This window comes from Nilaparvata lugens, chromosome 1 (genome assembly GCF_014356525.2).
Source record: "Nilaparvata lugens isolate BPH chromosome 1, ASM1435652v1, whole genome shotgun sequence".
Taxonomy (NCBI): Eukaryota; Metazoa; Arthropoda; class Insecta; order Hemiptera; family Delphacidae; genus Nilaparvata; species Nilaparvata lugens.
Genome location: NC_052504.1, coordinates 27,955,684 through 27,969,219, shown reverse-complemented (window position 1 = coordinate 27,969,219; position 13,536 = coordinate 27,955,684). Strand labels below are relative to the sequence as shown.

General features: G+C 33.7%; 2 protein-coding genes across 2 annotated transcripts in view; one reads left to right on the top strand and one right to left on the bottom strand.

Annotated features, from left to right (window-relative positions):
* Window positions 1–1,454: 1,454 nt before the first annotated feature.
* LOC111058615 (serine-rich adhesin for platelets) overlaps window positions 1,455–13,536 on the bottom strand; it is a 77,019-nt gene continuing 64,937 nt past the window's right edge. The window contains exons 4-7 of the mRNA XM_039424400.1: window positions 11,058–11,358; window positions 9,000–9,139; window positions 7,445–7,584; window positions 1,455–6,269 (exon numbers count right to left, since the gene is read on the bottom strand). Coding sequence (XP_039280334.1) covers window positions 5,708–6,269; window positions 7,445–7,584; window positions 9,000–9,139; window positions 11,058–11,358 — 1,143 coding nt within the window. The 3' untranslated portion in view covers window positions 1,455–5,707. The remainder of the gene's footprint in view (window positions 6,270–7,444; window positions 7,585–8,999; window positions 9,140–11,057; window positions 11,359–13,536) is intronic.
* LOC111058611 (pancreatic triacylglycerol lipase) overlaps window positions 3,537–13,536 on the top strand; it is a 35,265-nt gene continuing 25,265 nt past the window's right edge. Inside the window, exon 1 of the mRNA XM_039424429.1 lies at window positions 3,537–3,675. The gene's annotated coding sequence lies outside the window, so the exon portion shown is untranslated. The remainder of the gene's footprint in view (window positions 3,676–13,536) is intronic.

Sequence of the window (13,536 nt, the reverse complement as noted above, 5' to 3'; positions counted from 1 at the left end):
TCACAACACAACACAATACAAATATTTGTAGAAATAATAGAAAAATTGCATGGAATTGACTTCAAGTATATTTTATTTCTTATGCTTTCTGAAATTGAAGCACAACATAACATAACACACATAATTGATAAAAAAATATTCCCAACATTCTCTCATCCATTTTTTTACTTGATTGTGCATTGAATTTAGCAATCAAAATTACCTATCGTATTGAAAAAACTCATACGTAAAAACACAAGTTAGGAGCCTATATTTTGGCTCTACTTCATTATAAATGATAATTATCATCATTATCCCACTCATTAGCCTAATATTTACGTCTTTATCTATGGGACACTTCCTATTACGTAGATAATATTTATTATTTAAAAATTCCATTATTATGAAAACCGTTTTGCAAACGCTAATTCGAATCTAGTGATCTAGATCCTAAAACTGAAGTAGATTTCAAATTTTTACCAGTTAAATTATTCAGAATTACGAAAATTCTATTTCCAAATCGATCTTTCAAACAAAAATACTGCATTTCAATAATGTGATTCTATATTTCTCATACTTCAAAATCTTACATTCATTTTTATTTCCAAAGTACAGTACAATATCTACTTTCAACTACCTAATTTTCTCAATTGAGATTGGTTCTCATAATAAAAAGTTCTCTCAACAAAATAATAGTTTCACCATAGGAATTTATATTGAACCAACCTCTAACAAAATCGCTTGGTACTTGAATTGAGAACGTGACAGATTATTCCAAATTAAAATCAATTTCATTAATTAGGTAATTAATTAATCAATAAGGAATCTGATTATGAGATTTAATTGTTTTTAATGTTGATGAGCTATTATATTTTCTTTGTCAATATAAAATGTTATCCTCTCCTTCCATGTGAATCAAGATTTTGGAAGCCGAACGCCGAACAATAATGAAAAATTAAAGAATAAAATAACAGAATGAGCTGTTATATAATGTAATGTAATGTAATGTAAAAACATTCTAACAATGGTCTATATCACCGATTAATCACAATATGCGTAAAAATATTATAATAAATAGATCACCATAGATCATCTGCTTTAATAATGAATCAAATATCTCACAGTAAAAATGACAACCAATAAGGCCTCAACGTCATACTATCTATTAATATACGCTTTTACTGGATGCTTGGAGATTGGGTAGGAATATATCGACTCTAGTTTTTACAGCTTTAAAACAGACATTCCACCTTGAAATATTCTGTTTTGATTAATTTTCTACTCTCACTACTTATCCGAGAACAATGAAAATGTATAGATTCAGAATAAAACCATGATTGATTGAATATGTGAAGAAAAACTGTCATTCAAACTAGTAACATAAAAGTGTTCAAACCATTTTCAAGTGTTTAATGAGTTCTATGCTATTTGGTACCGTACCAAATAATATTAAAGGACTGTAGAAGAGATTTAAAAAAAAAAAATCATTATCATGATACAGAATTTTATAAGAGATTCCTAAAAATTACCGAAAGTACGTGAAAAATCATGTCATTAGGTTAAGTACTTATTAGGTACCGTAATTCAACTTATTAATTATCCAAATTCATGTTGCGTAATTAAAATGCTCTATCACCTTTTCTTTTTCAACTTAGTTTTACCGTGATAATTTTATAAGACTCATCAATTTTTGGTACCGTACCGTATATCTTTATACTGAAACAATGTGCATAGCCAGCTCACTTGTTGGAAACATAATACGTTTTTTAGTTACATACCGTACAGTACTTATACAAGTAATATTGTCCCTTTCTAGTAACTGAGTTTTGGTGAAACAATATACACTTGAACCTTATCTGAATGATTATATTAGATTATCATTGAAAAATTAATTATTTGTTTGTGATAAATATTTTTTTTTTAATTTGAGACTCCAATGTCCTACTCTTTCCCAGTCTAATTTACTCTGAAGACTCTAACATCACAAAACATTAGGTAGGCCTGTCTCAACCCACTTATTGCATTCAATTACTGTGGATGGAAATGTAATTGCTAATCTGTTATAAGTTTCAGAAAAATTGAATTCGAATAAGCCTACATAATATTTCTATTGCTTTTGAGTATTTTCCCAACTACAGTACTCTCATGAATTTTCCAACACAATTTATTATTGTCTTCCAATAATATAATAGCTCATTACTCGGTGTTTCTTTCAACACGTCAACAAAATATGTTTGAATATAGGATTTATTTTTGAGATGAAGTTTACGAACTATGAGAATAGGTTTGACTAGTTGTTGCTGTCAAAGAAAGAGTTTATTCAAAGCTGTTTCTTAGTGGTCGAAGAGGAATCCTCAGCAAAGTGATAAGTTCAAGAATATTAATTTTGAAAATGTGTGATAGTTTCAAGATTTTAGGATCACACAATAATCATTGAAATATGTATCCGTCAATGGTAAAATCCACGTCCTAAATGTCGAGGTAGATTTTATTAAGCTCCGTTTACACCAAAGTTATTAACAAAATGTTATATCCTCATAGATTCTATTAGATTGAATGGAACTTGACAAACACATAGGCTATGTTCATGATAAGTTTTGTTCAATTTTTTGTTATATTGTTAATAACTTTGGTGTAAACGCAGCTTAACAGTTACTATAAAAAGTTACATAATATAGTACCTGTATGAATTATTCTTCATATATGGGTACAAAAAGATATCTCTGCGCTGTTCCATTCACAGATTTGAATTTACTTTGACAATAAAAATTTAATTTAATTTATTTGACTGTCATGTAATATGGAGTACTATGATTAATTCTCATAATATAGTATGATCCCAAAATTATAACGATTTGAGTACTTTAAATTGACACAATGTTCCACATGATTATTTCTCAGAATTGTGTTATAAATTATATTATAGCTAACAAATGTATTGAAAGTTAATTTATTTAAGGTCTGATCCTCTATAACGGGGTACTTTTATCAAAGTACATTGCCTTTATAATCATCCTACTAGTTTCAGATAAAATAAGATTGAAAATGAAATATTTTGTTGTTTTTATCTAAAAGTTAATGGTTACTTTCGATTAAACCATTACTTGGAATGAGATCTCTAGTTTCTAAGGAAAACGTTGGATTTTGTTTTCAATGTATCCACATAGTCAATATACATTTAAATCTACCACAGCCTGATTACAATTAAAATTCATCTACATTTAGGAATATTGAATGCACTGATAAAAAATGAATTAATTATTGACGTTGTTGAAATCTCAACTGTTTATCTCTTAGGCTAGAAACATATTGATTGACAGTTGGACACTATTATTTGAATTTAATGTTAGAATGTTCCATCAAATAAAATTGACTTTTGTTGAGCTTATTTGCAATGAGGAAACATTACTACAGTATTCAAGATACAGTACATTACATGCCTATTGTAATATTATAGTGGTGGCTAAAATTTGTAATTATAGGTAATTTTGGAAAGAAATAAGCCCTGCGCTAAGATTGCCATCTTATCTCTCACATTAGATAAGAGAGGTAGGCTTGGTACCGTACTACCGTTTGTCAAGTAACCGCTTCAGTACAGCTCTGCTGATGTGCTTTGAAATAGATTTCTGGTGGTTAGGAATACAGCTAAGAACTTCATTACTCTCTTATTATTCAACGAATAAGCCAAGGGCTCAGGTGAGCATGACCCACAGAAATAAAATATGCTTTTGTACTAATTGGAATGCAATTTTGTTGAATAAGAATTATTTATAGTTGTTATAAAATATACTAAACTATGAAAAAGTTTTATGGAATTGAACGATTTCAAATAGGCATTATTCAAAAAACAGTAGATGAAAGAAATTTCATCTCATCCATTTCAATTCTTATGATGTGTAGAAAATAGTATTCAATTACTGCAATACCAATAAAAACCACCAGGTAAATTATTATCAGAATCTTCCAATTATTTTCTCAATAATTATTATTAAGCTTAAATAAATAAATATTCTCGATAATAATAGAAAAAAATAGCAAATCATCTCAATATAAGTGAATTGTTCCTCATGTGATCATTGAAACATTTAAAAATGTTTGAACCTAGCCGAATTTATATGTAATAACCTGTGAAATAAAATAGGTACTGCAAAAATTGAGATTGCTCCAGTACGTATTATAGGCTACCGTACGCCAAATGTAAAACAATAGAATCCATTTCCATAACGGTGTAATACACCTTATATCAGGTTGAAATATTGTAATTACAATATTTTCCATTATCAAGTATTATATTATGCAGTTAGTAGATGAACAAATTTCATCTTATTACATCATCCCTAATATGTGTAGTACGGTATGGCATGTTGTATGAGAAAGGAATACTACAGTAGGCCTATTGAAATGTGCAATGATTTTCAATCTTCTTGCATCATAAGCATTTGAAAGAAAGCTCATGATTGATGAATGTTTTTTGAAAGAGTATTATTAGTTATTAGGCAGGGTTGTCTACATTGGAGGGGTCAGAAGTGACAACCTCATGTGATACCAGATTTGGAGAGGGGTATGTGATTTGGCTTTGAGTTATAGTTATCCCTCTATCAGTTAGCAATACTGAAAGGAAACATTAAAAGAAATCACTACCAATGTTTTCAACTCATTTCAAGGACATGTTCATTTTAATGTTGATTCCTGGAATTAATTTGATCCCAATTATTTTGTACCTCCAAGGTTCAAACCTCCACCGCAAACTTCTATTCGCCATAGTGAATAACATTCAGTATGTCAGATAACATTGGATTTGGCTCGAATTGGGAATAGAAATGTGATCTATCGGGCATTCAAACGTGAAGAATGGTTTCCTTCTATTGATTATTGACCAGGCATTTAACTATTTTAAAGTATATTAATCTCAAATTTCGAATAGTTTTAGTGTATTTCGAGATCTGTATTGAAATTGACTACTCATATAAACATTTTTATATTGTCTTTCCGATTATAATTATTAAGTTATATTTTTCATGAAATGAGATTATCATTATGAAGCGATTGCTTTCTTATTTATTCTTGGAGAATTTTCAATGCGGAAATATCCATTATTAGAAAGAAAATATGAAATCTATTAGAAAAGAAGATATTATGACGTACACTACATTTATTATGATGAATATTATGATGTGGTAAATTACTCATTACAATTGTATAAACACCTATTCACCATTGTTCTACAATGAATTGACAGCAGATTAATAAGAGAGATAATTAGCAATTGAGTTATCGATTTATAATCAATGATAAACATAGAAATGTTGCCGAAACTAAATTCAATAAAATTTCATGCCCTGAGGTATTCGAAGATTTTATAAAATCTGAAATATATATGTCAAGCTTCTAGAGTGCGATTTAAAATAATTAGGAATTGATGTGTCAATGGTAATGAGATGGGTATTGTATAGGAACAGTGAAGGTGATATAGCAAATTATGTAGGAACCTTTCATTTATATAAATGCTCTACTCGGGGCACTAGCCTTATTTATAAGGATAGCCTACTTTAGAAGTTCGTGAGGGTCTATCATTCAGCAGTTGTATGTAATGCTTGATGATGGTGATAGCTTTCCTAACCAAAATGTATTGCTGAAATTTGTAGTTTGAAAAATAAACAATTTTGTAAAATTCCAATTTATCTTAAACCTATATATCACCTATTTCTGATCATTTTCGTCTCAGAGTCTATTCTTTTTTTTCTGCTTTTTCCTTCTTGCTTTCATTTTTTGCTTCTTTCTTGGCCGCCTTTTTCTCAGCTTTCGCCTCTTTCTTCAACTCTTTCTTTTCAGCCTTCGTCAGCTCCTTCTTTTCTTTACTTTTGGTGTCGTCTTTCGAATCCTTCTTGCTCTCCTTCTTCTCTTCCTTTTTGTCTCGTTTATCGACACTTTTCTTGTTCCCCTTCTCCTCGATAATCACTTTGACTGGCTCGTCGTTAGCCTTCTTTTTATTATTGTCGCTAGTTTTAATATTATTACTACTGTTACAACTACTGCTAGCACTAGTCGGCCTACTACTATCGTCCTTCTTTTTGACTTGGTTACTATTCGAATTCTTTTTAGTGGGCACTATTTCGACGGTGCACTTTTTCTTGTCCAAGTCTTTGTTGGGTGTCTTCAGAGCAGATCTGAAGTAATTGCTAGACGAAGACGCAGATGAGGAAGCATGGTTGCTGGACGAGGATGACGAGTAACTAGTATTGCTTGGGTGGGCACTCGTCTCTAGTTGAGTCACTATCTTCTGAGCACACCTGAAACACATACAAAATACAATACTTAGCCTACCTACCAATTCAATATAAACCATTCTATTTCTCAATTCACCATCGATGGAACTCACATAGATGATTAATTCTTTGAATCTTAGTAAACATTTACAAAAATCCATATGTAAAAAAGTCCTCTTATTAAATCACTTCTCGCAGATCCTGGTGACTCGAAACCCATTTGGAACTAAAAGTCCAACCATGTTAGTATCATTATAAATGCTTCAAATAAATGAATACATTATCAGCCACATCCCGAAACATCCATGTGGGCATCACTCCTGGCAAAAATGCATTGGATCTCTGTTAAATCTCAACTGGCGTTTTCTAAGGCTACCGCTGAATCTTTATTAGGTACTTTATAAGTCTATTCTAACCATCCTTGACGAATAATCATTTTCTTGAAGCTTGAGGCTTCAAGCCTAGTCTACATATTCAAATTTAATGTCAGTCTTGATTTATTGATCATGCCAGGTTTGACAAATAAGACTGAGTTGGTTGCGTCCAACGCTAAAGCGAATTTGAATAAAATATCTGTTTTATTTAGATAAACAATTCACTGTGGAACAGTTCATTAATTTTTTACTTTGTTTTTTCAAACCTAATTTTACTTATGCTGAACTTCAAATGTTCTGTCCACAAGTACAGTCTCATCTGTCAAATCTGGCATGGTCATGCAAGACTGACGATAAGCTCGAGCATATGGACCGGGCTTTATATCTGCTAATAATATATAGATATTATCTTCTTGACCAACGAACTTGATCTGTAGAATGGTTCCAACTTCCAAGAATATATGTTCAAAATGTGAAGTTCATTGGACAAAGCATTTTCCAGTTTTCATGAAATTTACGGAAGAAAATGAAGTTTAAACTGAAACTTCGCTCCGGTCGTTCAATGAAAAATGTTTCACGATTGACAACAATATCTTGAAAAATGTCGTGGACCTTGTTTCTGTGGATCCAATTAACTTATAGGATTAATACATTTCATAATGCTAGTTTTTGGTTGAGCCTGTTGTTTTCTCCCCAATAGTCAATATTACTCGTGAATTATTACATGGATAAATGGAACTATGAATGGGCTAGTGAAGTTAGATCTGGAATTTTGAGGCTTGGAGTATTGTCCTTGAGGGTTGAAGGCAATTCATAGTATTTCACCTTATTCGAGTGGAAGTTGATGCAGATCGTTCCTTGCCTGCTCTGAACTCCCTCTGGAACTCTTGGATTGGTGGAAGCCTGTTTGGAACTTTCTCTTGGCAGTCAGGTCTCAGAGGCTCCTTATACTCCTGAAGACGGTACTTGAACAAACAAAGTCAGCCAATTAGATGAATATCACTGGAGGTACCTTGTTGATCAAGGAATAGAATCAATAATACTTAAGTTTAATATTCCACTTCCTTTTTCCAAGATTTATAGGTGTTAGCTGAAGTATCAGAAAACTCATTTGAAGCTCCTTGGATCATAAATGACGAAGCTCATACAGCCGAAAGTCGATATTATCTTTTCTTTATCTGTGATACTATAATAAACTATTAAAAAAATGGTAATGAATAGAATCCAATTTTCAAGCTCTTTGCACGGTGTACACTAAAAGTCCATGCATGAATTAGTTGAAGAAATCTTGAAAAATTCATGGGAGTTGAGGATATAATATGATACTAAATTTTCGTACGTGATTATCTGTATATTATATTGTTTTTTTTTGCAGAATCAAAAATAATATTTTTTAATTGATTATCAAGAAAGTTTTTCATAGTTAATAATAAATACCGTACATTCTTTCTCGAACTATTTTTGACGACACTAGGTCTAATTTTTTGAACAATAGTTATTAAAAACTAGTACCTAGCGCTTTCGGATTTCTACATCCATCTTCAACACTGAAAGTGTATGAAATCCTTTTCATCAATGATGAAAAGGATTATATCCATTTTGTCTGCAACAGGGAAATCATCATCTATTTTTTAATAATTATTATTCAAAAAATTAGAATGTAGTGTCGTCAAAGATAGATCGAAAAAGTATTATCAAAAAGCAGTTCGTCATGGAAAGTGAAATAGATAAACAAATGCATCTTATAAAATAATAGAATTGTTTATGTAAAATTAAAACTGAACCACTTTTTCTGCATTTTGACTGATTTCCCCTATTTTACAGTGACTAAAAGAGAATGGGGATGAAGGGTTGAATAGAGAATATCAATCTAGAAGAATCTAGAAGAAGGAAGAGGAGAAGAAAATATTGAAAACTTGTTCATAAGATCACTCTCGTCATCTTGCTTATAAGATGCATGCGCCTGCTATTCCCGTTCTAGGGTGTCCACTTGATGACCTCTAAATATCATATTTATGAGTTGAAAATCGTTTCTTGGAGGTTCTGAGCCCATCTAACGCTATAGATCCATCCACTCATCTCTCATCATCACCCTCCTCATCACCCTCCTCATTACCCGTGCACAAGCCTGGAGTGCATGCTCGCATCACTCTCAGAAAAAATGGAATATTTTGAATAATCCCGCACTCATTCCTTACATTCTTTTTTTATAACTTACCGGCATCGTACTCTTACTTGCTACTTGCGCTGTGCGCATTCAGCATTGTCAGATTGATTTTTTTAAAGAAACTTTTGTATATCCGATTATTGATTAAAATAAATTTGTGCAGCCACAAAAAAGAATAACTTGCACCTAGTAAGCTATGGAACTGGCACTCACCTTCATTGCTTGTGTTTGGGAGCGGCGGAAGGCACCAGAGGTTGGCTGCCTGGGGTATTGTATTTTACTCCTGAAATTCTTATCCAGGCCAATCCCGCTTCCCGCTGAGGAATTGGTCGCCGAGCTAACTGTCGATACACCTGTTGATTAAATTTTATTTTCAATACTTGTATTCCATCATTTAATCATAAATATCGGGGATCGAGCCTCGCTCTGGAGTACAAAAGCATTTATAAAACATTTATTACGAAAGAAGAAATTGAAATAACATTCATAGTTCATAGTTCTTACTGAAATGTTCTATCCAATCACAGTAAATTGAGATTGATTCCCAGAGGAATGCAAAAATTTCCCCTCACAAAGACCCGGTTGCACAAAAGCCGGTTAAATTTTAATCCTGATTAATTCCAAGTGAACCAAATCAGAGAAGACCATTTCAAAAAGATGGATCTACTGGAATTAATCAGGATTGAAAATAGCCCGGCTTTTTTGCAACCGGCACTAAGTACCTGATTGAATGATTACAAAAGTTCAACAGCTGAGTCATAATTTTGACACAGTCCCACACACATGAACTCGCTCACTCACTTCCATCATCAACAGACGACGAAATAATTATTATCAGCTGTTTTTCCAAGGATGAATAATAATATATCCTTTTAATGCCCTTCAGCGAGTTTTCCCAGGGATGAGAGCTAGTTCAAATGAATTTTTATATTATAAACCTACTATGTTCTGAATTTCGTGAGAATTGTTAGAGCCGTTTTCGAGATCCGGCGAAATACAAACATATAAACATCCAAACATCTAAACATATAAACAGAAATTGCTCGTTTAATAGTATAGGATAACTTCATTCGAAAAAATTGCTGTAGAACACCATACAAATCGACATCAATGTAGACAACCTATGCAAGTGATAATACTGATTGAACTTCTACAAAACATTTCCTCAAGGAGATTGAGTTTCTCAAGACAATTCAATGATCATCTGACCATTACTTGGAGTCTGGAATACTTCTTGCCAGAGTAATGACTAAATGACCAGCAGTATGGGATTTTCACCCTACTCCTCATTCTAGTGCTTGTATCCAGGCTGGATTCTGCTTGTTGAAGCACTGCTGGTGTGGAATGGGTTGACATGTCACCTCCTCACATCCTTCCTGCTAATCATCTGCAGTCTGCACCAGATGCTTGAATGGAGTACTTGAGATACTCTCCTTCCTTCTACATGAGTGTGGTCATTACACACTCGGCTCCTCTCCACTAGTTTGCTACTCAGTGAAGCATTACCACAATTTGAATTCAGAATTAGTCTGCAGATAACTCAAGAGAATCACATAGTACATGAACGGGAAGGAAACTGATTAGAAGGGAATAATTTTTGAAGAAATACCACAATTTGAATTTAGAATTGGTCCGCAGATAACTCAAGAGAATAGCATATTGCACGTGAACGGGAAGGAAACTGATTAGAATGGAATAATTTCTAAAGCAAGTAGCAGCCTTCATGAAATTTTCTTTCAGAATGAGATTGCAAAATGTGAGAACTTGCCATCTCAGTGCATGTATTTATAAGGTTTTTTGAATTACACATGAGAAATTTCAGATGTGGTATACCTGTTCATGTTTACATCAGTTGTAGGCTAGAAGGCTACTTACAGATTAATTCATTCGGAAAAGACCAAATAAGTCATGAAACTATCCTTTGTTTCCACGATTCCAGCAAAAATTCTATAGAAGCATGTGACTCGAACTGAGCACGCAAATGAACAATAACAGGTTCGACTAGGCTAAGTATTTACATAGTTCATGTACATATCCAAACAGCTCATTCAAGTTACTTGCTTCCGGTAACCTGCCTCCAGTAAATAGAACGTTTACTGGATTCGTGAAAACGAGGTATAACTTTTGAAAATGAATACACTGTGACTGAACTGGTAGAAGAATGGTTGAAGTAAGTTCATAAGTTAAAACGCGTTTTCACCGGAACCTGCTTGGTGAGTCACACAGATCTTTTGTTGCACCCTTGAATTAGTTGATTGATTGACTGCGTACCTGAGAAAGAGGAAGACCCGGATGTCATGGAATAGAGCGACTCTGAGTTGGGCACAGAGTGCGCGGAGTGAGCACTGGCAGAGGAAGAGAAGGAGTAGTGTGAGGCGGAGGGTGGCACCAGCCAGGCACTGGAGGTGTGCTTGAGGCGGAGGATCTTGGCGCGGCAGATGACACACCGCAGCGGCAGCAGTCGCTGCGACACTGCCATCTGGATCGTCTTCACGAAGCACTTGCGGCACACGACGCGGTGGCCGCATGGCGACGTCTGCATCGTCGCCTTTGCGTTCACACATATTACACACTGCAACACAAGTCAAGTCGAATATTCATTCCAAAGAAAAATGGAGCACTACTCGCTATACAGTATACAAAATACAGAGCAATAATAAGAAATAGAGGATGAGTAGGCCTTAATGCTAGAATAAAATTGTACTCTGTACCTAAATAGGCCTAAATAGGCCCATATCTAAATAGGCCCATATGTACCTAAATAGGCCTAAATAGGCCCAATCCTTGCTGTACAGTAGCTTACTCACATTGGTGTCGTGGACACATTCGTGCAATGAGGTCGATATTCGATGTTTTTTTTTTATGAAAGTTAATTACTAAGAATCAGCATACACAGGTGCACATGAAGATTTCCTGGTGGCTAAACCAGCATCAATAGCCTACTTAAATACCCTGGAAGCATGCCTCTAATTTCCAGGTCAAAAGTGACTAAGATATTTTCATTCGATTTATATATGAATTTTCTATTGTTTTCTTTTTTTTTTCGAATTTTGTGATCATAAATGTGTTGTATACTGCCATACGCTAAATAAATAAATTACTAAGAATAATTAGCGAATTTGGTTCGTAATTTCTGGAAATGCGAGATAATTTCAGTTCGAGATAATCAGTTTTCCGATGTTTGGAAAGCATTTTGAACTTTAAAGAAATGTATCAACTGGAATTATATTAAATTTGGAGACTTGAGTTCAGTAGTACAAGTTACCTGATACAGTGAATTGTATTGCTGAACCCATGTCTCATTCCAGTTAATTCATTCCATTTATTTCAAGGTTAAGACGCTCTCCAAATATTGGGAATCCGATTCTACCGTTCAGACTTTCTTTTGAGTTGTACATAATCCTTTTCTCAGTATCAACTCCATCTATCTAATAGATTTAGTTATGTAATGTATTTATTGACAAACGAACATAAAATACAAGATAAGATTATGTTCGATGCAAAATTTTTGTCGAGAAGGAGAATAAGAACTCGCATGAACAATATTATTTAATGAGCTTGCCTTGTGAAAAATGTTGCTTATTGAAGGACAATAAATTGAGAGAGTGCTGTTTGTTCAGGGCACAAAGTGTGTGTCGGGAGTCGGGAGTGTTGGTGTATTTCAATAGTCGCAAATTGGAGAGTAAATGGCACTTATGCGTTGGCGGAACATGACGAAGGCAGGAAAAGGCGTCTGAAGCGATGAAGGGGTGGCGGCCTGTTCATGCGTCTGGCTTGTATCAGTGGCATGGCATTGTCGACGCCTGCTGACTGCTGCTTGCTGCCTTGCAATTGTTTGTGTGACGACATCCAACAAAAGGGCTGCACAAACGAGCGCCGTTTAATTGATCCGCCTGTACTTTGTCTGTACTTAATTTCACAGTCTTCCGAACAATTACCGTACCGGCAACCGACAATTTAGCCGCTTTTTGACGATGCACTGTAACGCAAAATAAGCCTGAACCGCCACCTATCCCTGATAAAACAATTATTTCTTTACAGTAATGGTAATGCTTTCATGTAACTAAATATGTTATTCCAAAGTAGCTAAATAAGCATGTAATTTATTCTATATTCTATTCTGAATATTCTTTTAAAATGATGATTAGAATCATATAATAATCTTCCGGTAGATAAAATTGTGGATTAACCTTGATGTAATATTGTGAATTGGTTGAAAATCTTCAGAGGCTTGCTCCAGATTGTCAGAATTATAAAAGAATCGTTATAAGAATTATAATTAAATATCTAGTTTCTGAAGTAGAAAATAGTCTTCAGTTTTCAGGCAAAAATTTGTTGCCACTTGGAAGATAACTTATTAGTACTAGCTGATAAGTTCCAGTAAATTTCTAAATATGTGACTGGATCAGCAAAGAGCTTGGACAATTCTTAAAGGGTGCGAACAGAACGATGAAGCCGATATTCAGCTTTCAGTGAAAGTTAATATCGCGAATCGCGATCGGATCATCATGTTACACGAACACATTTTAAGCATGGGTATAAACAGTTCGGTTACGTCTTTATTCCCGTTTTCCAGGATGACATTCAAATGTTTTTATCATTAAGAACTGATTAGTGGAATCGACCGTGACTTACTGGTTCTGTTCGCACCTTAAGACATCCTTCTTTATTTCATTTTAAAGGCTCAAGCACAAACCTAATCCATTGAATAACCATAAAATGTGCTTAATTTTTTGATATTTCATTTATT